Raw genomic sequence first — 26727 nt, forward strand, 5'->3', positions numbered from 1 at the left:
GCGGGGTCTTTCGTTTTCACAAAGAGGCGCCGGGACACCGCTATGAAAGGTTTACAAATCGAGCAGACCCCAAGACAATGAGGAGCTGGCCCAAATAATGCCTTTTGAGTTTTCTAAATTAAGTGTAAGTTATACCTCTACAAAGCTAGTTGGATTCCCCCCCACAATTTATATAGTTGCACATATATGTCTTACTAGTAACATGCGATTTCTATATTATGGTTTAAATGTTGGGATGTAAAACGGTCGACAAATACCAGACCGTTTAAAATTCTACAAAGGCGCGGCGGGCACTATGTAATCTTTCCTAGGACCTTCTTAAAGCGGTGATCAGAGGAAAATTGCTGCTACGATTTAGAAAACAGAGATAGACCGGACAGTCATTTGAGATTATACAGTCCCCTTGCGAGTTAATTTGTTACTTGGACCTGTGATATTCTGTTAAGTTACCCTAGTACAGTGTGTGTTTCCTGAAATCCCTACAACAACTCAGCCGGCAGAAGGTTTGGTGGTTGCTGGGTGGGCATTATCCCCATTCAGCTAGTTAGCTAGCTAGCTAAAGGTGCTAGGTTAGCTAGCTAGCTAACGGCCGTTAGCAGCCAGTTTCCACGCAGCTTTCAAAACGAGTAAGTTGTTTGTTTGTGTTAATGCACTAGCCAGTCAGATAATTGTTGTAATTTGTATACCACTGCTGAGGGTTAGAGCCGAGTGTGTGTTGGACGCTATATTTGCTGATCATCTACATATCTGCCGGATAATTGTTAACGTTTATTTATTTGAAACTCCGTAAAAAAGCCAAAGACTCAATACGCAACGTATACAACTTAACGTTGCTGGGAGATTTGTTTTCAAATAAGCATCTATCGAACCGCAGACGCCATTTCTCAATTAGCAATTTGTTGTAATTGACATGTCACGTCCCGTGTCATCGGTCACTGCCTGTGGTCAATTAACTTGCTAATTGACTAACAGCGTTTGCTAAAACTGCCCTCATTCAAGGTACATCGACGTCAGGTGAAGTTTATTGTTCATTTTTGTCATTTTACTTTTTCTCATGTACATTACAATGAATCTCTCTGCATAATTTTGTTTAATATAAAAATAGCTTTATATGAAATATAATCAATGCTCAAATGAACTGTATCAATTAATGCAGTCAGTTATCGGTAGCAAAACCTTTTAAGGCTATTTTGTGCGGACAAATCAAATGAAGTCAAGCAGCTGTTGTCATGCTTAATGTAAATCCAATAACTTTATTTTAAACAGGAACAGAGTCGCTGTTTGTCGAGAGATTGTTCTGTATCTGAACTCAGTCATGGAGAACGATGGTTGTGTTGAACTGAAGAATGGTGGTGATGCTGCTGTGGACCCAGTTAAGCAACAACCAGCAGCCACAGCTCCATACAGATACACCAAGGTGATAATAAATACAGGCAGTATGATGATTTAGAGGCTGGATAGAGTTCTTCTTAACACAATTTAACTATGATAAATCCCTATTCAGGAGGAGCTACTGGATATAAAGGAACTGCCAATCTCCAATGAAAGGCCAGAATGTCTATCAGAGAAATATGACAGGTAAGAATATATTTCCTGGGATGAACAAATCCACACCATCTTAACATTGAATAATATTATGTGGGTCAACAAGAAAAGCAACACTAATCTTGTCAAATGAGACAGCATGGATCTGATCATCAAGGAATGGGCATTAACCTTTGACTTGTATTTGATCTTTAGTAATTGGCTTAATTAGGAGTCAAAGTTGCCTTGATTCTTGATGATAGAACAGGTAAGCTAATGAAAAGTGTGTGCCCTACTTTTTGGCCACCTACACACACTCATGCATATTATCTGGAAACTTGGATTTATTGTGACAAAACAATTTGAGATCTAGGTGGCCTGAATGTCCTGAAGAAATGCTCTTATTAATTCACATTTACTTCAATCTTGAATCTCAAGTACAAGCCATAAAAATGCCTTTAAGAAACTCTTACCTTTTGAATCTTTTTGACAACCAAGCTGTTTAAAATACCAAGCAAAGTTTTGTCAATGTGGGAGACAGACATATTCTTGGATCTACCACCCAATCTGGTGGTGTCATTGTGTGTGTGTGTGTGTGTGTGTGTGTGTGTGTGTGTGTGTGTGTGTGTGATGATGCAGTCCTGAAGAGCCCTGCTGTTTTTCTTTACAGGCATTTCATCAGGGAGTCATTTTTAAACCTAGGATGACAGATGAACACACTGAAATGTAGATATGATAGGAAAGGACAAGGGTTGAAATCCACAGTTGCAGTTGGCTTTAAATAATGTTGTCCATGTTGACTTAATCTAAATGTAGTGTTTGGATTGTACCAGCATTTCTTTTGAATGCATGAAAGAAACAACTGACTTTAGATGTGTCAGCTGTGCCCCATATCCCTCCCATCGCCGGTGTGTTTCTTTAGATATAATTGCAGTCCACAGTTAAGCACTGAATGTTTATATTATATCTACTTGTCAAATAATCTTTAACACAGTGAGATCTTTCTTATGCCAAAACATTTTTGGTGCCAATGGCCGTCAATACACTTTGAGAATTATAGTATGTTATTTGTCTTCATTTTGTCTATAAACTGGCTGAGCATGTTTTTAATTGTGGGTTCAAATGATGTCTTGGTACAGTGATGGTGTCTGGGACCCAGAGAAGTGGCATGCTTCACTGTATCCCACTTCAGAGCGTAACTCTCCGGTGGAAGGTTTTAAGAAGGACTATGTGGATGATAGAGTTCCTTTGAAACGAAGAATCCCAGGTAAATGACTGTTTATGGAGTCCAAAGCAAGAGAGGTTAAAACCAAAAGGCAGGTCATAAAGTTGACTGTCTGTAGGAGATTTTTCTGACAAGTCATGGAGCAGTGAAAATCTTAACTAGCAAATATTTGAACGTTTATAATGTTGGGATAAGAAAGTATGTATATTTCCTGAGGGGAAATTGTAGATCTTACAGGATTGTTAGCTTAATATCATGTGACTGTTGGTGTAGTCTGTGTACTCTAAATTTAAACAAAGCCTGTCTTCTGTGTTGTATTCAGATCCCCGTGAGCGGTTAAAGGAAGATGATCTGGATGTCATACTGAGCCCACAGCGACGCAGCTTTGGAGGTGGATGTCAAGGCAACGCTGCACCTGCGCCCCACACCCGTCGCCCAATCAGCCCTCTGGAAAATAAGGAGAATGAGACTCTCCGTCTAGGAGGGGCACGCAGGATCGGCAGTGGCCGCATAATTGCTGCCCGAGCCTTTGAGAGAGATGCCCGTGTTGAGAAAGAGAGGGAACGTGAGAGAGACTTTAAGGATAAAAGATTCAGGGTTGGTTTTCATTGCTTTCAGTTCATCTATAATGTATTTCCTTGTGTTCAGACACGGTGGCATACAGTGCATTGAGGCTGCCTTTTCAGTGCTAATGCAAGTAGGATTGCTAAGAAAGGACATAGGACAAGAGGACAAGAAAGGGTCTTCTTCAGTTTGTTTCACAGAACTTATGTGAATATGAATGAATTTTAATGGATAAAACTAGCTGAAAAGGAAAATGTGCAGGTTAAGTAAAAGCCTTAAACTTTACTCATGTCTTCAGAGAATTATGTTTGCTTCTAGTCTTTGTAGATTATATAAGTTACCAGCATTTACTTTTACAATCTCTATCTAAAACAACGAGGAAGGTGCTGCATGGACTGAAAGGAGTCCAGTTTCCTTCATACAAATAACTTACCTCAAGTGGTCCCATTTACTTCCCATTTTTACTTTTTGCAAAGGCAGTGACATTTAAGTTTGTCTTGTCTCATTTGCAGAGAGATTTCGGTGACAAACGTGTGTTTAGTGAAAGGAGAAGGAATGATTCGTATGCAGAGGAGGAGCCAGAGTGGTTCTCTGCGGGTCCCACAAGCCAGTCTGAGACAATTGAGCTCATTGGATTTGATGACAAAATCCTGGAAGATGATAAACGCAAGTCCAAGCGGTCAAGGAAGCGGACAGAGTCCTTGAAAGAAGGCATGTCAAAGCTTTGTTTTTTAATAATTATAGCATCAGGTTGAATTTTAGCCATTTATTATTTAATTTGATAACTAGCTGTCTTGTTGGGGATACTTAAGATTCTGATTCTTATTTGTCACATTTATGTGCAGTAGTGGAATGTAATGGTGGACAGGGCGAGGAGAAAGACGTGGGTTTGCAGTCTACAGCTGATCAGGAGGTCCCCCACCCTGACGTGCTGCCGGAGCAGTCAACTGGAGACTTTGACTTCAATGAATTCTTCAATCTGGAGAAGACCATGCCAGGACTGGCCTCAGTAAGTACTGGGGAGCACTGTGGTTTTGGTGTTAAAGGTGTATGAATATCACAAATGGTGTCATTTTATAACTCTTAAAAGCTTATCAGTGTGATTTTTTTTTTCTTTTTTTTTCTCCTCTCTCCCCTTGGTTTTACTCTAATCAGTTTAAGCTTAACAGTAGAGGTTTTCCAATGCATCTGCCCCTTCGCCTTGAATCAGACATGCAGGTCGAGCTGACATTTGTTTTTTACATGTATTTATACAATCAGAATATTTTAGAGGCTAGATAAACTGTTGTGGCACAGTTTTGACCTTTTTAAATTACATGGTCTGTTTGTCTTAATCAAAATAAACAAGCCTTTTTGAATCCGAGCATTACAGATACTTGACATCAGTACGAGATTACCTCTGCTGCACTGGCTTGATCTTGCTGAACTTGCTTTGGTGGTGGTGATGGTGGTATTGTCACTGAATGGTGCACTTTCTACATATTTTTGTCCCAAGACTGTTGCATGGGGTATAAGGAAAAAAAGGTATAAAGTCCAAATTTATGCCCATCATTATAGCTACATTAGACTCTGTTAGTAATTGGGGAACTAAGTGAACTAGGCTACAAACTAAATGAGAAAGTTTACCGATTTTTAGTTTGTGGCATTAAATCAACACAAGACCAACCAGCAGTGCATTCAATGACACTGCCCTCAGTCTTCTAGCACACTTTGTGCTAAATCGATGGAAAGCGCTATAAACGTAAGTGTCACCTTTGTCCTCACACCCTTCGGTCTGCTGATTTGTGTTCCCCACTATGTCTCAGACTCCTATTTTTGTCTTTCAGATGATAGAGGATGTTTTGGGCGAGGGCCCTGTATCGGCCAGCCGCTTCAGTCAGTGGTTCTCCAGTAACCTGAGCCCTTCAGGCAGCCAGTCCAGCAGTCTGAGGTCCACTCCCCATGAGGAGCTGGAAAAACTAGCAGGTAAATGACTTTATTTCCTTGGCAGTCCTACAGTTTCCCTGAATGAGCGTCATGTAACGGTATAGCTTCAAGCCAGGCATAGCACTTTTTGGTGAAGCTGTGTTCACTAAGATCAAAGGCCTGTCCTTTTTTTTAAATGTGGGGAACTATTTGGGTAACTTTGACTAGAACACAAGTCTTTTTACATCTGTCCATGTTAAATATTTCAGGTGGTCTTGCATTTTTAAAGTTATCCAGATAACAGCAGTAAAGCCCCTGGATATTTCCTGTTGAAACTACATTTAGGGCAAAAATGACTTTGAAGCATGCCTTTATCTTGGCGAAAAAAGAAAAACCTACTTGAATGAAGTAGGGCTGTCTCGCGTACCTTTTTTGGGAGGTTCGACACTTCAGCAGCAATTATTCAAATTTAAGGAGGAAACAGCAGCAGTAGTGGTCCGATAGGAGCAAGGGGTGAGTAGAAGGAGAGACGACGGTGGCAGCGGGGGAGAGGGAGTCTCACAGTGCAGGCGCCTTCTCCTCCTCTCCGCCCCGCAGGCCGCCTCAGTGTCACTCATCAGCTCGTGCTGAAGCTGCAGCGTGGGGATGCTGCTGCTGTCTCTCTCTCTCAAACAGAGATAGACAGTTGTAAGCAGTAACACATTGGTGAGAACAGGAAGCAGGTGCACGGCACGGGGACCGGACCCACCAGAAGAAGCAGCAGCAACTTCAGTGCGAGCTAGACTCAAACCGACAAAACACCAGCAGCATGTGCAACAGCGAGGTGGCCGGTAGGCGGGGAGGAGCAAGAGGCACCTGCACCGTGATTCGCTCTCCCCGCTACCTCTGTCGTCTCTCCCTCTCTCCTCACCCCTCTTCCTATCGAACTGCTGGGTCAGAAAAAAAAATTCAAATACTGATTTTTACCTTTGAGGTTTTTGTTCCTCTTAAAGGGCTTGAACCACGCTGCACTTCCCCTAGCCAAGACCCTGTCCCATACTTCACACCTATTCAATCATCAGAGTGCAGGGAGAAGGTGGACATCCTGGAACTGCTGCACAAGGCCAAAATAGACCTGAAGCCTCTTCTTTCCACCCTGTCCGTCAACAAGGCTCGGCTGCGGGAAAGCAGTGAGTGTCAGTACACAAACCATTTCTTTTTTCTTTTTTTTTAAAACTCTGAAGTCATTAACTACATTAGAATTTAGTTTGTAGAGTAGAGTCACATTTAACTGGAGATTTGTTGTACACTAGATAAGTGATTCATGTAGGTTTAGGCATTATGTGGTTTATCTAATTTTCTGTTGTAAATAGCACAACAGTTCTTCTAGTTGTTGTATACAGTATAGTTGTAAAGCGTGTAACCTTATTCTACAGTGCTATCATAGTCAGTCTAATCATAATCGTAATTCTGTCTGTAGCTAACTCTGGAGCGGTGCTCTCGCTGGAGGAGGTGGAGGGAGAGATGAAGGGGATGAAGCTGGGCTCAGAACCCCAGGTGCGAAAGGTAGTGCCTCCACAGAGAGGAAATGGGACACCGTTCATGGCAGAGCATTTAGAGGAGGCATTAACCGGTGGCCCCAGTGCCCGCCCACGCTCACGTGACACAGACATGTCGGCCTTTAATAAACTGGTCAGCAGCATGAAGGCAAGTGGAACTCTGCCAACTCACCCCAAAACCAACACAAGCAATGTAAGTATTTCTATTCATGTCTAGATTTTTTTTTTTTTTTTAATTTATATTGCTCCAAGGCTTACACTGGATAAGTAACAGCACTGTGCATGTTGCAGTGGAACAGGTAACTGTTCAAACAAACCTGCCCCTGTGTGACATTACATGTAACCTACATGACTCTTTCTGAGAAATTGATCGGACTAGAAAGCGATGGGCATAAATTTGCTTCTGAACTATTCTTGATGTTTGTTTTTTTGTGTGTGTGTTTTTAATTTATTTGTGTGAAAGCTGCAAGTCTCCTTTTTTTTATGGAAGTCAGTTTCTGAATTGGTGTTCTGGTTCATTTTTGTACTCGGGTTAAACCAGTCATTAGACGCACGCTCATTAAGGAGAGTGACAATAGTACATCCATAAGCATAACTGACTTGCATGAGGGACACTTGTGACTCATGTACAAATTTATCTCAGTGGGCTCGCAGTGTTGCGGTTTGTGGAGGTTTTAGCAAAATCTATTTACATGCCCAAATTTTATCTTTTTATATCCGGCTGCCACTACTTGAAAGCCAGTATTTGTGCCAATTTCTGTTGTGACACGCGTCAAAATGCCTACAACAAGCCTTGCATTGCAAAATGCTCACTGTGATGGGTTTTTACGAAGGAAAGGATTGTTTTTCGTTGCATTGCACATACCACAAATGATCTCTCCTTGTACAGCTGCAGCAACATTCAGACCCAGCTGTGGTGACAATGTCTGAAGCTCAGGTGCCTGCTCAGCAGCAGAAAAACATATTCCAGGTGTGTATCCTCTCAAGCTAATGCTGACAAATGTTTGGTATATAGAGAGGGCTTCATGGGTCCGCTTGGTTCCTGTTAGTCTGGCGTAAACTATATCCAGTGTAATTGGGTCTGAGTAGGGTCCTGTTGTATTACAGGTCTCTGGTTTGTCAGTGTATGTAATACCTGAGTGGATCCAAGCAGACTCTCTATGAGCTCTGATTGGGTGGTGTGTCATAATTATCATAGATGAAGTGTAAACTGAAGTGCAGAGGAAATATTGAGTGCTCCTTTCAAGAGTAGCTGCAATTTTAGATCAGAGTAGGGCTATTTTTCAGCTGTCATGTCTCTTGTGTGAAATGTCCATGTAGAGTCTGTTTACACATGATGATTTAATAGATGAAGAGTGTTTTCTTCTCAGTATGGTGGCAACGCTGCTGGAGAACAGTGGAGAGTTGTAAAATAAGTACACAAGACGTTTTTGAATTTTGACACAGGCTACCTAAATGACAGCTTTTAAAACTCATGCAGTTGAAGGATTGTCTGTACTCAGCTGGGTAGATGATATACGCAGTGCGGTGGTGAGGCTCGCTCTCAATTCAGTGCTGCCGCAGGTCTGTAGACTCAGAAATGGTCACATCAGTCTGATCAATTGACAGAATAATGTATGCTGTGTTTAGGAATCCTTCAGCCTCCAGACAGATGATAATGCATCCAGCTGAGTCAGTCCAGCTGGAGAATAATTACATTTGAAATTTTGATGTGATGCTGCCTCCATCTGACAGCAGTACAGGTGAATATTTAAAGTAGAATGAAAGATTTGAGAGAGAGATTTTATAGAACAAGTATGCACTTGTTAAACTTCATACCAGTTCAGATTGTGTTTGAGGGGAAATAATTGTCCTTAATCAAATAATGTCAGTCATTATTGTCTGTTGGGCAGCCGTGCCTCTAAAACACCACATTAACAAATAAGACTATACAGTATGTCTATGTCAATAGGACTATATAAAGACTTAACATCTAAGAACACTGTAACCTTGTGTGTGTGCTGTATCCAGGACTGTCGCTTTACTAGAGCTGTTTAGGAAGGCTGCTTGGACTGAAGCTGGCAAGTTGCCAGGGTGAACATCAGAGGGAAAAATTACTCCATCCCACATTTTATGAACAACAGTTTTGCACTTAAATCTAACTGCCAGACAAATGACATTGTGTGTTTGAACTTCTTGGTAAATGCATGTATTGTATATGTGTATTGCAGGAGCTCTTGGGAGGTCCTGCTCGTAGTGGCTCCCCTACGCTACTCGGCAATCTGTTGGGCAGCTCTGAAGGTCCAACGACCTCTGCTCCTCTACATGGCCTACTACACAAGGGCCCTTCACCCCCTCTCTTTCCACAGAGGGCACCCTCACCTGACTACTTCAACAGTCGGCTGCAACCTTCAGCAGGTAAGTTTATTCAAGTGCAAATTTACAACCTTTTTTTTTTTTTTTTGTAAATAACTGTAAACCATACAGTGGAATTTGGGAGTCTGCATATTGTATGTGTTGATGATCTATGAATCAATAGGCTTGCCCAAAGCTGATCATAATGAGTGTTTTTGTTCTTGTTTCTCTGCATAACCACAGAAGTTAAGGGGGTCATTTTTAATATCTGTTTATGGTTTGCTTTGAGGCACAGTGGTACATGATCACAGCTTAAGAGTGTTACACTGGGCCTTTTGGAAAATGGGCTTTTTCAGCTGCAAAATCTAATGTTAAGTTCAGCATCTGTTTATATTTCAGTTGATGGTATTGGTAAGACAAGATTAATAGATTTTTTTTTTTCCCCCATCTTGCCTCCAGGTTTTCCTGTTGGTCCTCAGCCCATGTTGCCAGAACAGTTTGCTGACGTACACAGGTCTATCAGCCCTGGATCCGCTGCACAGCAGCAGGTAACTTAGGACACTGAACTCGTGTTAAGGCCTTTATTGTTTGTTTACTGAGGAGAGATTTTGTTCATAATAAATCTTAACTTTGTTTTATCCCAGTTTGGGGTGTAACCAGCAGTAAAATTATACTAGTGGCTTGGCTTTCAATACATTGCTCACACTTTCTATGTAAATTATTGTATATTTATTTTATTTTGTAACATGAAATGCACATCCTTTCATGTAGTGCTTTTTTTATTGACATCGTAAAAAGTAGAGGTTGTAATGCATGCAACACACTGACTGCTCAAATAAGAAACTGCCTTATTTAAATCCTTATTTATTTTTTTAAACAAAGAGAATTAACTAATTTTTAAGACCTATGTTAAGGATCTCAACTGTTTATTTTGTTTGTCCAGATGAGGGCGCTCTCCATGCCCGTGAATCGGGCGGATCTGGAAGCCCTGGCGTTCCAACAGGACCTTGCTCTACATGCCCACCACCAGTTCCAGTCTGGCTACAACAAGCTACCACAGGACAAATCTTTTCGAAATCGGTTAGTTTTTTAAAACTTTGAAATGCTGCACAGTATTGCTGTGTTCATGGTGAAATAACAGCAGTTGAAATGGGTGGGATGAATGCCCCCTCAGCTAATCTATCTTGACATTTTATGAACACAAATTTGTCAGGCTACTTGTCTTGCCTGTTAATTTTAGCAACTGGAATGATGGCAAATGTAGTTCACCACGTGTGGCATAGATCGTGCACTCAAACTGTATAAAAAGAAGCATTGGTTAGCATTTGCTAGTTAACTTATGGCTGATGTATCTTGTGATCTACAGACAGCAGCGTGTGAATCGCTCTCCTGGTCCAGGCCCTCAGCCTGCTGGAAGAAACTCTCCAGGCAATCCTGTCACTAGCATGGTGAGCATAGACTTCATCCTCCCAACTGGCTTTGTTCTTCATTGTTCTATAAAAACTAATTTATGTTTGAACTTTTGTCTGTAATTTCTACATGTTGGTATTGCTATAAATTTTTCTTCTTCTTTTTTTTAATCTACTACAGTTGTCCCCATCATTTACACCCACATCTGTGATTCGCAAAATGTATGCAACTAAAGAGAAAAGCAGAGATGAGCCATCAAGTCGATCAGAATCCAAGGAGGAGGCAGCAGCACACACTCAAGATGGTACAGAGCCTTAATTTACCTACAACTTCTTGATTTTTAACTTGAGTTAACAACACAGTAACATTGAAATTTGGGTTATGTGATTACAGACAGCAGCTCCCCAAATCTATACTTGGAAATGATGGATGGGAATGCTGCCCAGTCTGGAGGAGTAAAGACCGGCTCTCAGACCTTGCCAAGCAAGGACCAGGAGCGACTGAGGCCAGGCTCCGCTGGACATCATACACCCACGATGGTACCTCCAGGACCATCCTCATCTTACCCTCGTCCCATCTACCCGGTACCGCTGCTATCTCATGTACCGATGGTACGCCCTCCTCCGCAGCTACACCCTAATGTGGTTCAAAGAATGCTGGCACAGCCCCAACAGCTTGGACCTGCTCTTGTGCAAGCAGGTTAGTGTTTGCTTTTTTTTCTCATCTTTATTAAGTTAAACATTTTATTCAACTGTAAAGGTGTTTTTGTAATTTAATTTGAAGTTAACCCTATGACATAATCAACAGGTATATTTCCACCGCATGTTGACCTTGCACAACTTCAAGGTTTGCCTCCTGCCCTACTTGGACAACCGCTGTACCCTTTAAGTGCAACAGGGCATCCACTTCTACCTCCCAGAGCCAATACTCAGATGCAGTTAGCAGTAATGCAGCAGCAACTTCAACAACAGAGACCAAGTAAGTAGAAGCAATGTCAAATATTATGACTGTGTGGGCACATGGAAGGAGTGGAATTATGTCCCCTTTTTTCAGCTCTTGGATTAAACTATATTTTCGTCTCATCTTGCAGTACATCCGAACATCGCAGGCCCTCAGTCACAGAGCCAAGGCCCTCACCGGACAAACTGCTCCCAGCGACACGGGGGCAGCCCCCCTCTAGGCCTCGCCAAGTGGTTTGGATCAGACGTGCTAGAGCAGCCGCTCCCCTCCATGCCGGCCAAGGTCATAAGTGTAGATGAATTGGAGTTCCGGCCATAAGAAAACACTGCGCTGGATTGCGAGATTATTTTCCTTTTTTCCTTTTTTATTTTATTTTATTTTATTTTTTTTTGCCTCCAACCTCATCTTTACCATTAAAAATGTGAACTTTAATTTGAGAGGCAGCGCACAGACCTGGACAGTCTGACCATGCTTTGTCTTCGACCTTGAAGTCACTGCTTTTGAGGAGGCTTGTCAGCAGAAAAGGGAAGACAAGTAATGGATTGTTATTGCAGCTGAGTGATTTCTTTTTTTTTTTCTTCTTTTTTTTTGTATTAGACTCTCGCAGTAAATTATGTAAAAATCAATTGTACAGACCATGGGAAAGAATCTTATTCTCCCTATGTGTATATAGCTATGGTTTCTTTTTCTTGGTATGGGGAAGGTGAAACTATCCTGCAGTTCGAATGAAAACTGCGAGAGAGAAAAGTCACCGAGAGCTGGTAGCATTCCTTTGTCTTGTCACCTTTAATTTCCCCCCTGAACTGCACTGAAAAAGGGCTACCGATTGTGAAAAATGATGGATTGATGAGTCACTTCAGTGTATACTCTATCCTTCTTTTTGGCATGACTGGTGGCCCGTTTATGTAGAAGTGACAGGCTGGAGCATTTCAAGACCACTCCAGGGGATGCAGCGACTGCTGGTTGTGCCTTTTTTCATCGTTTTTTTTCCTCCCCTTTTTTTCCCCCCCTTCCTTTAAACTGTTTCCTCCCACCATCCATACTGTCACCAGGGAGCATCTCTGCTCATATTGTATTGTGTTTTTTTTCCTTTTTTTTTTTTTTTTTCCTTGAGGGTGGTGGGGATTCAGTTTATGTGCGTTAAGTTATAAATAAGCACAAATAGAATAATAAACTCTTGAGTAAAAGTTTGTTTATTTTGTTTTAAATGGTTTTGTATTATTTATCTACTCAAAGCACTTTATTAGGAACACCTGTGCAATCTAATGCAATCCAGTACACCAGCTCTGCTGTAAATTCTTTTATGAATTTTACACTTGTTGTATTGGATTGCATTAGATTGCACAGGTGTTCCTAATAAAGTGCTCAGCGAGTGTATGTATTGCTACATTGATCATAATAGCCTGACTGAATATTGGCCACTGAATTAGTTACACATGTACAATCTAAAACTTTATAAGCTATTTTGAGAGGTGTTACTTCAACTATGTTTATTATTGACGTCATACTTTGGTGGTGGTGCTGCACTGGACTTTATATACACTGTAATACCGAGGGGTTTTCCAACCGTATTTACACGCATGAAGAGAATAGAATATTAGAAACACCTTTTCAGTCCAGTACAACACCACTACCTACAGCCTCAGTAATAGATACTGAATTAAAACCATGGACAGTGTTAACAAAAACCATCAATTATAAGCTTCATACAGGTAGAATTTAAGACACAGCTGCTGTCTTTTGGATTAGATTGTTCTGTACAGGTTTACCTAACAAAGTGGCCACTGAGTGTAAAACTGAAATCCAAAGCACTTCAAATGAGAGTCTATTTTCTACTCAATGTTGGCTGACTTACTAGGAACAAAGTATGTCTTGCAGGTTCTTTCTACTCTCAGCCAAAATGTTTGTTTAAAAAAAAAAAAAAAAAATCCCTGCACATATGTAGGAATCCTTGGCACATCTGGTTCTGCTGAATTACCTGTTTCTTCTTTACAAGTCTACAGTCCAGTGTTGAGCTAGAAGATTAAAGGGTTGGACCGATACTGTATGTGGCTCAGTAAGTGACAAGAAGTCAGTACAGAAATGTCAAAGGTATGTTTGAGGTCCTTTTGGAAACTGTCTATTATATTTTTTCAATTACCAGTTACATTTGTAAAATGCATATCTATCACAATTCTCAAATAACTAAATTTAGAAGGATCCTTATTGTTATATCATTGGATTTTTAAAACTTACAAATTGGCATCTGCCTCTAATTTCCAGTTGGACCAGGCCCTAGTCCAATACAATGCAATCTGGCTGAAATAAATCATATATTAGTGAAGCTTGTGATGAAGAGTATTTCTTGAGTACTATAGTTATTTTCAAGACCGTTGTGAAAGCGTAATGGGTCGTATTATGCTGAAAAGGATTTCTAATATTCTGCTTCCTCATGTGCATTAGAGTGGGGTAAAATAAGTGGTCACCTCCACATCTAAAGTGAATATAATATATTTTTTCACTCTGGATCATGTTCAGAAATACCACACATTGTTGTCCCTCCTCCTCAAAATGATTATCAGCCGTTAAATGATGTCTACAGATAACATAAGTTGATATTTAAAGTAAAATCGGGTATTATAGCACACAGTAAGCGTCAGCTGTCGTTTGATTTCGTTTATTCGTGGGTACCTGTCAAACCACATTTAACCCGAAGTGACTTATACACTACGGTCGTTTACATGTGTGGTGAACGGGCTGACAGGCGGCGCTTGCAGAAAGGAAAAGGGGGTTTTTCGGGTTTGTGGTTGGTTGGGGGAGGGGTTCCTTTTTTTTTTTTTTTTTACAAAACACCCAGCAGGGCAGGAAGAGACCTGCGTTAACATTTAGGCAAAAAAAAGGCAAGAAAGACCCCTCAGGTGGTGGGTACTACTCTTCAAAGCGACCGTCGTTACGGTGAGAGAAACGTTTAACAAAAAAATGACACATTCATTATCAAAGCACACAGGCTCATTTCACAAAACAAGAGCGACCCCCACCCTTCAAGAAACCACGGTCAAAGTTCACAGGAAGCTGGGGGGCTGCCATTTTTCCCTGCTGCTGCTGCTGCTACTGCTAACGTTTAACGGTAGATGCTAAAACGACGGGGAGCGGCGGTTGGTTTCGGATTTTTTGTAGCTAGCTGGTGTCAACTGATCGAAATCGTCACGCACACAGACACGCGCGCACACAATCCGTCATTTCTCCGACCGTTGACGCTAACAACCGCTGTTATTGGATGAATTCGGCATGGAGAAAGTAGCGGAGCCGTCTTGGACTTCTTCGTACACCTACCAGGTGAGCAAGCACAGTGCGGAGATGCTACACAACCTCAACATGCAGAGGAAAGATGGTGGCAGGTTCTGCGATGTGATCCTACGCGTCGGCGAGGAGAGCTTCCCTGCCCACAAGGCTGTGTTAGCGGCGTGCAGCGAGTACTTTGAGTCGGTCTTCAGCCGCCAGTCGTCGGAGGGCGACGCCAAGGAGCTGGAGATGCATACGATCAGCCCGAAAGTTTTTAAAGACATCCTGGACTTCGCCTATACCTCCAGGATTGTGGTGCGACTGGAGTGCTTCCCAGAGTTGATGACAGCTGCCAAGTTTCTGCTGATGCGGTCAGTCATCGAGATATGTCAGGAGGTAATCAAACAGTCCAACGTACAAATCCTCGTCCCGACCACCCGGGGAGGAGACGCCAGCCTTTTCCAGGCCACGGGGGCCACGGAGCTGGGTTTCCCGGTGGCTCAGCAGGATTTGGTAAACGGATCGGGAATGCTGGTGAACGGTCAAAGCTTTGCCAGCAATGCACAGATGCATGTGGATGGGAGTGAAGCGGCCACCGCCGCCGCCGTGTTATTAGAGGATGGCGGCGAGTCCTCGGTGCCAATCTTACAGCCTGTCGAAGGACTGTCCGTGTCCCCATCAGCGGAAATAACGGGGAACACGTTTCATCACGACGCTGGCTCCCCGGGGTCGAAGAAAAGCAGGGGGAGACCAAAGAAAGCTGGTGGAGTAGTGGAGGCTGTGCACTTAAACCACAGCAAAGACAATGGGCTGTTTCCGTGCGGGACCTGCGGGAAAGCTTTCACAGAGGCTTCCCGCTTGAAGAACCACGAGGCGCAACACGGAGCCTCGACCGGCGGTGTAAACAACGTCGGTGACAGCCTGTCAACACCGGGCGGCATCAGTCTGCTGTCTCAGCCCGGTCTGGCGGAGAACGGCGTGCAGTTGCACGGGGGGCTGACGCTGGACAACGGCCGCAAGCGGGAGAGGACCAGGCGGCACGTCGGCTGTGACATTTGCGGGAAAGTTTTCCGCGACGTTTACCACCTGAATCGACACAAGCTCTCCCACTCCGGGGAGAAGCCGTACGCGTGCCATGTGTGCGGTCTCCGGTTCAAACGCAAGGACAGAATGTCATACCATGTGCGGTCCCATGACGGCTCGGTCGGCAAACCTTACGTGTGCCAAAGCTGTGGGAAAGGTTTTTCTAGGTGAGTTGACTTCAAACTGTCAGTGTGTATTTGTTGTTTTGGAGTGGTGCACGAACAATGCTGTGACTTGTCAAAGCTTGGCATCCCTAAATCCCCCCAACGATCCAGGAAGACACCCAGCACACTGTGTAGTGTTGCTTTTTGTTGTGATTAGAGGTGCAGCTGTGGCGCATATTAGATACAGAACCTGAATGGTGTTAGCTGCAGGTATTCACAAACACAAAACTGTGAGGCCACAGTTTTCTAACAAAGGAAACACCAGTAGAAGCAGTTAATGTCTGCCCTGCTGCTCCTGCACAGAAATGAAGAAACCAGATCATGAAATGCAGACACACAACACACACACTCTCCCAACCATCAGCCTGTATAAAGGATCTAGTCTGAGGGTTAAAATCCTGAAGCTCATTATAAGAGGGCCTCTCTCTATGAGCTCCGTCAAAACTCTCATAATGACATTTAGTGTAAAATGCAGCAGTAAAGCGTTTCAGTTTCTGTAACACTGATGTAGAACCGTTGCAGACTGTCATGTCATCAGTGTAATTTGGCCGCAACAATAAAAACCACTTTCCCAGGCTCAGTGTTGTCAGGCCCTGCTGCAAACCCACTGTCACCCCCTACTGCTTTGGAGGTTATAATGCATGACAGATGATAAATGGAAAGTAGGCACAAGTAGTCATACTCTAAAAATAAAAAAAAATCCAGGAATTTGGTGAGGGTTGAAGACTGTGACAAGGTTGTCACCAAATATGTGGTGATTTGCACCGGTGGAGTCAAGAAAGAAGTTACTACAGACAGATTGTTTTTGGATTTATTATCACAGCCCTAAAATTTCTCATTGACTTGCTTTTGTGATATTGATAATAATAAGATTTGTTTAAATATGATTTATTGATCGATGGTAAGGAGCTAAACAACATACAGTAAACATTCGTTAGAACAGAAAGTTTAATAGCATAGCAATAAATACAAAAATCAATAAATACATTAGATGATGAAATAGACTAACTGCACGAATAAAGATGCTATCGTGCTGACAGTTATACTATGTGTAATCAGAGCTTTTGTGATGAGGAAACAGTCTTTACTCATATAGTTACAAAAATATATAAAGGATGTTTTGCCTTTTCAAACTTGCATTTGTGTAGAAAATATTTACCACGAAGAATAGTTGGGCTGATTAAAAATTGTAGATCTTTATCTTCCTCGCTCGTATGATGCTTGTGAATAACAAAAATCTAAATCTTTGCATTTGAACGCCAAGACAGATTTGCGATTGTTACAAATGAAACCCCAAACATCTTTCCAACATGTGTACTGTAGCTATATTATATTCACATTACCAAAATAAATTGGATTTTTAAGTGGGTGCAGCAACGCAACCGGTGTCCTCAGTCAATTATTGAGCTTGGTTATGTCTTAAAGCTGCGTTTGGTTGTAACCATAGGTTGTAACACTGTTGCCAATTTGCACGTTGAGGGTGTCTACTTTAAACATCGTGCATGTATACAACATTTAATTGGAGTGCAGTCCTCTTGATTCCTGAGGCTATATTCATTCCTACACTACCAACATGAACTCTTTTGTATCACAGTCGTACATAGGCTATATATTGTTTCCCAGTCCTCATAGTGCATTTATTTGCTCAGATTTCCATGCAATTTAAATGAGGAATGTTTATGGTAAGAAAAAGCACCTTCAGCTGTGTGGAACTATAATAATAATTCGTCATATTTTCCTCTTTTTCTCTCCAGACCGGACCATCTGAATGGACATATCAAACAAGTTCACACAACGGAGAGACCCCACAAGTGCCAGGTGACATTTAGGATCCAACTATCAGACTGAATAGTTTGATGGTTTTAAACCATAATATGAGAGAAGCGTGCTGACATGTTGATTTCTCTGTTTCAGATTTGTAATGCCTCTTTTGCTACACGAGATCGCCTCCGGTCACACCTCGCATGCCACGAGGACAAAATCCCCTGCAAAGTGTGTGGCAAGTTCCTGCGAGCTGCCTACATGACAGACCACCTCAAGAAACACAGTGAAGGAACCCATAACTACTGCGGCATTTGCAACAAAGGTAATTCTTTGAAAACCTCAGCATGCCTGACACAGCTGCTCTGAAAACGCTCTTTCTCATGTCCTGACAACTATTCAGTTGAAGTCATGGACACGCAGAGGATAAAGCCTTGGTGTAATCTGGTTCTGGTATTTGTGTGGCTCTGCTGTATGTTCACAGAGAAATAACGAGGGTATGATGGCCGGGCTATTGCAATTATTACAGTTTTGTTTTCAAATCTTTTTTTTTTATGAGAAATTGTAACCCAGTCCAAACACATGTGGTCCCAGTCTGTCATGACTGTCATGAATGTGCCATGACTGTGTAACCCTAACTATAAATACTTTGAGATGAAATATGTTTTACTGTTAGGGTTAATTCTACTATTTTACCTCACAACTATAGAATATTATCACCTGTACGGAGATGTAAAATCACACCTCAAAGTCTGTTGCCAGATGGCAAAAGTGGAGCCTGGTTCAACTTTTTTTTGTCTGATGACCTCAGTCAGCCTCTACAGCTTTGACCACCATATTTTGTTCATCAAACACTGGAATTGGGTCCTACAAAAGTCACAACCGCTTTGATTTAAAATTGTATTTCCTGCCCTGGACACAGGAGGAATCACAAACACCCCTGACATTTCTCAAAGCCTTTCATCAGGGTGTATGTTGTGCCGTTAAATTAGCGCCTCTACCTTGTGAAGGTAGCTACATATTGATTCGGGTTGCATTGAGAAGTTGTACAAAATACTGGTAATTCTTTTTTTTGGTTTCTGTGACTCATTTGGTCAGTAGTCAAGATGAAGCCACACACTGAATGTGACAAATAAGTGGTGAATGAAAGTTGGGCTTTATCTTGTACAGAAAGTCCAGGTTCTACAGGCGTCCTCTGGCTTCTGTGTTTTTTGGCACCTTCCTTCTCTGGCTGAACCAGTTGAGATCATGCACATTAAAAGTGCAGTGTGTAGAATTTAGTGGCATCTAGCAGAACAGATTTGAAATGGAATATAATATTCATAAGTATGTTTTAATTAATGTATAATCACCTGAAACTAAGAATTGTTGAGTTTTCGTTACCTTAGAATGAGCCCTTAATATCTACATAGGGAGCGGGTCCTCTTCCATGGAGCCTGCCACGTTGCTCCGCCATGTTTCTACAGTAGCCCAGAGGGGACAAACCAAACACTGGCTACAGAGAGGGCCTTTTGCGTTTTTTCACAAATTACGCGGCCACTGTATGTTGGATGGGAGGGGTATTCAGTTGGTTGCGATCTGCAACCTCAATGCTAGATGCCACTAAATCCTACACACTGGTCCTTTTTAAAGACTGTGACTGATGACTTCCTGTTGACTCCCTGTACACCTGAATGGCATGAGATAATTTAGTGATACAGCTCCTCGAGCCAAATTTTATTGGGCCAAATAGATACGATTCTGATGGTACAAAGAGACATGTGGGGTGCTTCTGGCACTCAGAAAATAATACTAAATTACAGCCATTTTGTAATGAACATGTAAAGGAAAACCATCTTTGTATGACCAGTGTGATCCTGCAGTACTGTTGGCTGTGTCTACTATGCCAAAGTCCCCTAACAGCCTACCCCTCCTCCTGGGGGCTTGGTTGTACCCTATTTTTTTTCAATTTATTCAACCTTTATTTATACATGGCATCAAGAGCAACAATGCACACCCATTTACACAAATGTGTGAAGCTGCAATTGAAATAAAATGATGAAAAAAGGCATCAAACAAGCGAAAAATAATTGAAAAACATGACAATGGAGACAAGCTGAGTTGAAACAGACTGTGCATCAATGCAGGCAAATTCTTTATCAATCTCATTATCTGGCAAGCATGGTTAACAAGGATAATAGTACTATTATTATTTCTTACAGAACAGCTCTTTACAAGGTGCATCAGACTGTTTGCTCAGGACATTAGGAATTAAGATTTTTGCCTCTAGCTTTGGATATTTTGATGCTCATCACTGTTGAGAGATGAAATTCAAATAGATGGACATTAATTTCGCTTCCCCTCGATGAATCACTGGTGTTCCGGAGTTACTCTGATCAAAGCGATCATGGTGTCGGATCCTCGACATGGCATAGCCTGTCTTTGTTTACAGGTCGCCCCTCTCGCAACCAAGGCCTTGAGTGTGTCAAACAACTGCCTTGTTCTTTGTTCTTCTGGTCCCAGGTTTCTCCACTGCGTCCTACCTTAAGGTGCATATAAAGACACACCATGGCTCTCCACTGCCCCCCTCTGCCACACTGCACACCTTCCCTGAGCCAAGGGGGGAACTGCAGATGCACAACGGCACCCCTTACCACATGGGACGCCAGTGCTCAGTGGAAGGCAAGCAGCCGCCCGCCCCATCCCAAACTTTCATGTTTCTGGCTTTCATTTGCTCTGCTGCTTTTTGGAGAAACATGCCGCTGCATCTTCTGTGTATGTTTTTAAAACACAAGCATACATCAACCTCTGCTGTGCCAAGCTTTCCGCTCAAACATTTATTGTTTTACTATTTCAGCTGCTGGTTGTGTTTCTGTTCGCTAACCGCAGGTGTCTTTTATTCAGAGGGAGAATCATAGAGACAACTTCCATGTGGTAGTTAGGTGGATGTAAAACACTTGCAAGTATTACACACCTTTATGAAGACCTTTTCTGTAATCGATCTCTGTCACACCCTTTTTATTATGAACTATGAACTACACTTATTTTCATTATTGATTAATCTGTTGATTATTTTCTCGATTAATCGATTATTTGTTCGGACCATAAAATGTCAGAAAATGTTGGATCACTGTTTCCCAAAGCCCAAGGTTACATCTTCAGATCTCTTGTTTTGTCCCGACCAAAAGTCCACAACCCAAAGATATTCAGTTTACTGTCATAGAAGACCAAAGAACCCAGAAAATATTCACAATTGAGAAGCTGGAATCAGAGAATTAGGACCAAAAAAAAGACTCAACCATTAATTGATTATCAAAATAGTTAGCGATTTATTTAATAGTTGGCAACTAATTGATAAATCAGCTAAAGCTAAAGCTCTATTATGGACTGCTGGTTACAGAGTGCCATAATCAAAGGTGTTTGACAAAACCAGTGTGCTCACAAACATTTTGAAAAGTCAGGATCTTAGAATCGGTCGGTAGAAAGGATTTGATGTAATTAAAAGCAGCATCTGTTGCTGTAGAGTGAATGCAAGTCAATAAGCACACACCTCATTTATTAACTAACAGAACTAAAACTAGAGTGAAAGTCGTAGTTTGTCAAGTAAAGACACCTGATACTATGTGTACATACGCTACTAAACCACTTTACCGTTACTTAGAATGAGGACAAACATCTTTATTCGGCAGGAAATTGGAAATATAATCCTGACAAATTTGAAGCTCTAACATCACATACAGTATATGAATAGGTTGTTTAGACTGTAGTTTTTTTTACTCATGACCATGTAGGAATTTGGAGTGTCAAGACACTTTTGCTTTTTGCTCTTTGTGTATGTGTGTGTGTGTCTGTCCAGCATGGCCACAGCAGCGTTTGGTTAACAGTGTCTGTTTCTGCTTGGCTGGTCCATCAGCAGTTGTTCAGCAGTGCACAGTGTTGCATGATTGTCCAACTGGGTGCTCCATTTGCCCTGGATTCATTGAAATGTTTGTAGTTGTGCCATTTTTGTGGGAGAACCAGTAGCATAGAGACAGTGCACAATGAACTGTGAGCCACAATCTGCAAAAATAATATTGTAGAAAATGATTTCCTCTCTTGATGTTTTTACTTGTAAACTGAGTTATGATTTACATAAACAATCAAAGTCAATACATGAGTCTGGAGAATTGAAAAAAGCACAAAACTTCTACCTTAAGGTTTACTACAAAACTGAGTTAGGCTATAAAAATTGTCTGTTACATTGAGAATAGTGCTGAAACAATTTTGTCGATTACTCAATTTACAGAGCATAATGGGTGGTGATTATTAGTTGATCTTGATAACTTGTGCAATGAAATTTTGGTCCTATAACTGGCCTTCAGCTGCATCACCATATTTATGACGATGAAGTGCAGCATTTGAAATAAGGTTTTTGGAGTAGAGAGAAATATCTGTATAGATTGCAGCCTGTTAAAGAACAATAAGAGTGGTTAGCTGGTGAAGGTGGCAAGTTGAGACTTGACAAGCTTACAGCAGTTTGTTGGTTAGGGTCTTCTGCAACGTGAAAGCTGGATGTTAAATTAATATAGGTTGCCCTTTTGTTAAAAGTTTTGTAATGAGAACAACATATAACAGTGAGGCTTGTGTAAGATGGATCAGTTTAAGAAAAGTATTGCTGAAGTTGTGAGTCATTGGGCCTCATTCACAAACTCTAACTCTTTATTTCGTTACAGACATACTTCATGGTAGTTGTGTAACAGGTGTACAGGCTGTATACAGGATTCACAATCGGGCTCCAAACGGTTGTGCCAATGACACTTTTACCAGCCAAATCTGCCTTTTCTGGCTTCCATTTCTGAAACTATTGTTTGCATTTCACTAGCAGTAAAGTTTTTCTACGTTTTTCCTATCACGGTCCTCTTTGCAATGAGTGACAGCTCTCTCCACTGCTGCTCCGCTCCAACAGAGTTTTCCTTATATAGAGAAATGGGGGGCGTGGTAGTATGTTAATTACCGATAGCGGACACGCGCCTGTCAATTTAGAATGATTCTGATTCACTAACATACACACGGTGATAAGAACAACATTGGCCACGTGTCATCAATCTGACGATAATTTTTCATGCGCAAGGTAAGAACATTTCTACACGCATATAGTGAATGAGGCCCAATGTGTGGTGACCCCTACAGTTACACTGACACTGGTATAGTGTCAATAAATGAACAGACATGTAATTTCATGCAGCGCTGTGGAAAGCAGTTTGGATTTGTCCATAGTCCACCATCACCCTACAGAAGAGAAAGGCAAAGCAATTACAAAAGTGCTGCTGAGCATGACTCTGAACTACAAGTCTCTCTAGTAAAACTGCTACATGTTCAAGTAAAGTCCAATACTTTAGATTTAGAAAGCTCTGATGTAGCATTCAGTTGGTTAAGATTTAATCCTAAATGACAAAAAAAAATATCCATTACATGACAAGAAAAGGCTGAAAGTATGATTTATCCTTGGAAATGTGTACTGTCACTATATTTACTGTGGTTTTCACTGTAGTCTTCATTTAGTTTCATGCCATGTGTGAGACAAACAAGACCAATGTTGTGTATGAACATTATACAAAATTATATTATTGTTCTCTCACAGGTTGCACAGGTTTAACTTATATCATGTATGATGGCTGTTTCATTTAGGTGTGTCAGTAAAATACCATTGTCCTGGCACTGGCACCTATATACAGTCATTTTAACAGGTTTACCCAATGTTTTTTTCCAAATATCAACTGTTTTAGTAAATCTTTTATAAAAGAGGTTAGGGAGGGGATCACAAATCAGGGATTTGGGAAAGGGAAAAAGTGAATTGATCACTGACCGTTTTAGTTGTAGCACTCAAAACATGGATTCATTCAAACCTGTCAAGCATGCTTTGTTTACAGACAGCACTTCAATACTAGCCATGAAATGAAGGTAATTCTGTCTATATGGTGTCCGCCAGCCTGTTATGTCTGTCCCTCCCCCTTCCTTTTTCCCCTGGCCGGGTGTCATGTAGACCTGTGCGCCAGTCGCCAGCTGCTTCTCACCTCGCCTGAGGCAGAGGGTCGCTTTCATGGGCTCTCTGGACACCCGGTTCTCCCCCAGCCGGGCCCTCCAGCCTCTGGCCTGCAGCCTGAGCTGCTTATAGGGAAGCCAGGTGGGGCTCCGTATTTCTGGGAGTGTCGCTCGGGTGGGGTGCCTGGCTTCCCCGTCCATGGGCCTGTTGCAGGTCAGTACAGTCCAGCAGGAGGGAGGGTGGGGGCATGATGCTAGCATGGCCCGCTGGTTGGATGAGAACAGCAGAATTCTCAGTGGACTATGGGCAAATGGACTGAGCTAGATGATTGTTTGGTTTACTGCTGTAGCCACATTTTGAAGGAACTGTGTCTGTTTTTTTAAGTGTATTTAGTTATTGATGTGTAAAATCAATTGTCACAACTTGTTCTACTTGTGCTTGGTGACTTCTTACTTAACTTCTGAAGTTTACATTTGAAGTTTTTGCAGGTGACAGCCGTCTACTGGATTAAAGTTGTAATTGAAAAAGCCTGTTTTAGAATCCGTTTGTCCTAATTCATGCTTCTCTTTCCTCCCATTTTCCTATTTTTTTCTCTTCCTCTTCCTATCCATGCTGTTTTTTTCTCTTTTTTTACCTTAGATGGGCAGGAAAACACTGGGAAGTGTCCTCATCTGGAATCAGAAGAATCAGATCCTTCATTTGGGGAGTTGTCCAACGGCGACGAGCTTAAATCTCCACACAAACCTGACGGGCCGGACCTCGAGATGCCCTCTTTAGCCTGTAACGGAGCCTCTGCAGGGGCATTGGGGTCTCCGGAGGGCTCCAAAGCCAAGACGGACCCTGAGAAGAAGTTCACCTGCGGCATCTGCGGTCAGGCCTTCCGCACCAAGTCCTACCTCAACAAGCACCAGCACAGAGTACACAAAGCCCAGAAGGCCCAGGGCGGTTCAGGGTCCGGCTTAAGTGAGCTGGCCCCGTCCCTCACCTCTCCCTTCTCCCCTCAACAAAACATGTCTCTGCTCGAATCCTTTGGCTTTCAGATAGTCCAGTCGGCTTTCGCCTCCTCGCTGGTGGATGCTGAGGCAGGTCAGAGTGGAATCGACTTTGGAGGGAAGTGACGTATTTGTTAGAGATTTAGCAAAGCCTCGAATTCTTAGGACAAAGCCGGGTTGCCCACAGAAGATGCTCTGTATTTGAGAATAACTTTGCCTCAAGACTACTTTTCCGTTCGTTACATTGCTTAATGTGTATCCAATATTTTTGTCACAGACTGCCATATGATTCCTACTTTTTCTACTTTTTCAGAGTATGAAAAGTGCGTAGATGGTGTTTTAATTTTGTTTATAAAGAAACGACATGAAGGTTGTATTTCCTTTATCTGATGTGGATCCGTTGAAGTCAACGTTTGGTAGACTTTGAGTTTGTTTTTTGGCTCGCGTGTCATTGAGCTTTTCTTAGCTGCACATGTGTTTCTTGACATAAGATGAATCGATTACTATATCCTTAAAAAGAGTCATTGTTGTCTATTTGCCCACTTTAACTGCTCTGATGTACTCTGTAAATCGACCCGTTACAACTGTTTTAACGCTTCATTTCCCTCGCTGCCCCAAGACGTCTTTACCTCAGAGCAACAAGAGGGCTGAACTTATCTATTTATGTTGTTCTCTGCTTCTTTCAAGGAGGATTTAGGTTTTCTTAAGGACAGGGATTTAAATTGGCCTCAGTTTTGATCGCAGACTTTTCCTTGAATCTGTTAATTGTGAGCAACCGCATTACCACATTCATACCAGGCCCATGGCATGTTTCATTACACATTTATTATGAGCAATTTTCATAATGGCTTCATACAAAAAGAGTCAGGTTGCAAGCCACTGAGGAGCACTAGTGGTTGTCAAGGACCTTAATGAGTTAGTGTTGACAGGGTTGCACTATAATAGACAGTTAAGAAGCACTTTTCTGACCTTTTAAAACACACGTCAATAAAACATACTTTGAATTTAAATTCTTACACACAGAGCTCATTTGACACTATAAATACTTGCAAAAATGTAGTTTTTTAACTAAAACAAATCAGTTAAAGGACCACTGCGTAGAAATTAGTGGCATCTAATGGAACGGACTTGGCAGAAATGAAATATAATATTCATAAGTATGTTTTAATTCGTGTATAATCACCTGAAAGTTACCTTGGAATGAGCCCTTTATATCTACAGAGGGAGAGGCTCCTCTTCCACGGAGGCCGCCATGTTGCACCGCCATGTTTCTACATTAGCCCGGAACGGACAAACCAAACACTGGCTACAGAGAGGGCCTTTGCGTTCAGGAGTTTTGCAGCCACCGAAGGTTCTCCTACATATTCATTTGGTTCTGCAACCTCACTATTAGATGCCACTAAATCCTACACATTGGTCCTTTAAGCTACCTCATAGAAGAAAATAACACCACAGTGCTTTGTTTATAGTCGAGGGTAATTCTTTTCCTGTTTTCATTCAATTTAAAGAATAAAAAATTAATAGCAAAATTCACAAATGAAAACCAACCACTCTTATTGTCAGAAATAAGAAATGCTTACAAAATGTCAGCGGAAAAACTGTATTTAAAGTCCCAGTAGTATTACTGCTAAGATCCAGGTCTTAAAAAATGCTCACTACCTGAGACTTTGATGCCTCCACCGTTAACCTGAGCAGTTGTGACACTGAACTATGAGCAGAGCTGGTGATAGTTTAAGGGATGTGACCTAAATGAAGCAAATCTATTGGCAGCTCATTTGGACGTGAATATCCCTTTATCATTTTTTTTATTAGATGATTTGTAAAAAAGAATTATTCATAGAAAAAGTGCAGAAGTGAGGAGAGAAAAGCCATGTATTATTGTTATCTATACTGTGTACAGGAATACTTTTGAAAAAGGATTTTTTTTAACATGTAAAAAAAAATGTAAAACGTGTCTTGAAACATGCCTCGAGCCTGTTAAGAATGAGTTTTGTATTCCCCCTAC

At 41.7% G+C, this 26727-nt stretch overlaps 2 protein-coding genes across 10 annotated transcripts; both read left to right on the forward strand.

Annotated features, from left to right (window-relative positions):
- The first annotated feature begins 40 nt into the window (after window positions 1-40).
- On the forward strand, window positions 41-12647 carry eif4enif1 (eukaryotic translation initiation factor 4E nuclear import factor 1). Of its 6 annotated transcripts, XM_042407369.1 has the most exons (20): window positions 215-626; window positions 1000-1014; window positions 1267-1417; window positions 1505-1578; window positions 2664-2791; window positions 3072-3346; window positions 3826-4024; window positions 4159-4322; window positions 5140-5278; window positions 6211-6393; window positions 6678-6949; window positions 7646-7726; window positions 8967-9153; window positions 9550-9638; window positions 10034-10170; window positions 10457-10538; window positions 10681-10804; window positions 10894-11199; window positions 11308-11478; window positions 11591-12647. In XM_042407369.1, the coding sequence occupies exons 3-20, from the start codon at window positions 1316-1318 to the stop codon at window positions 11776-11778; spliced, it is 2901 nt and encodes a 966-aa protein (XP_042263303.1). In that variant the 5' UTR covers window positions 215-626; window positions 1000-1014; window positions 1267-1315; the 3' UTR covers window positions 11779-12647. The 6 variants fall into 6 exon arrangements, with proteins under 6 accessions (XP_042263304.1, XP_042263306.1, XP_042263305.1 ...); XM_042407370.1 differs by lacking the exons at window positions 215-626; window positions 1000-1014 and adding an exon at window positions 41-124; XM_042407372.1 differs by lacking the exon at window positions 1000-1014 and having other exon boundaries at window positions 211-626; window positions 6678-6904.
- A 1753-nt stretch (window positions 12648-14400) lies between these two features.
- Window positions 14401-25917, forward strand: patz1 (POZ/BTB and AT hook containing zinc finger 1). Of its 4 annotated transcripts, XM_042407374.1 has the most exons (6): window positions 14401-15971; window positions 17723-17786; window positions 17883-18054; window positions 20232-20390; window positions 23731-23943; window positions 24370-25917. In XM_042407374.1, the coding sequence occupies exons 1-6, from the start codon at window positions 14728-14730 to the stop codon at window positions 24846-24848; spliced, it is 2331 nt and encodes a 776-aa protein (XP_042263308.1). In that variant the 5' UTR covers window positions 14401-14727; the 3' UTR covers window positions 24849-25917. The 4 variants fall into 4 exon arrangements, with proteins under 4 accessions (XP_042263308.1, XP_042263310.1, XP_042263309.1 ...); XM_042407376.1 differs by lacking the exon at window positions 23731-23943; XM_042407375.1 differs by lacking the exon at window positions 20232-20390.
- Window positions 25918-26727: the final 810 nt, after the last annotated feature.

This window comes from Thunnus maccoyii, chromosome 3, assembly GCF_910596095.1.
Source record: "Thunnus maccoyii chromosome 3, fThuMac1.1, whole genome shotgun sequence".
Classification (NCBI taxonomy): Eukaryota; Metazoa; Chordata; class Actinopteri; order Scombriformes; family Scombridae; genus Thunnus; species Thunnus maccoyii.

Coding starts and splice junctions, on each gene's coding strand:
- eif4enif1 (XM_042407370.1), top strand. CDS start 1,316: ATGGAGAACGATGGTTGTGTTGAACTGAAGAATGGTGGTGATGCTGCT. Junction 4,323..5,139: donor CCATGCCAGGACTGGCCTCA/GTAAGTACTGGG, acceptor TTTGTCTTTCAG/ATGATAGAGGATGTTTTGGG. Junction 11,200..11,307: donor ACCTGCTCTTGTGCAAGCAG/GTTAGTGTTTGC, acceptor CATAATCAACAG/GTATATTTCCACCGCATGTT.
- patz1 (XM_042407374.1), top strand. CDS start 14,728: ATGGAGAAAGTAGCGGAGCCGTCTTGGACTTCTTCGTACACCTACCAG. Junction 15,972..17,722: donor TGTGGGAAAGGTTTTTCTAG/GTGAGTTGACTT, acceptor TTTTCTCTCCAG/ACCGGACCATCTGAATGGAC. Junction 20,391..23,730: donor ACGCCAGTGCTCAGTGGAAG/GCAAGCAGCCGC, acceptor GGTGTCATGTAG/ACCTGTGCGCCAGTCGCCAG.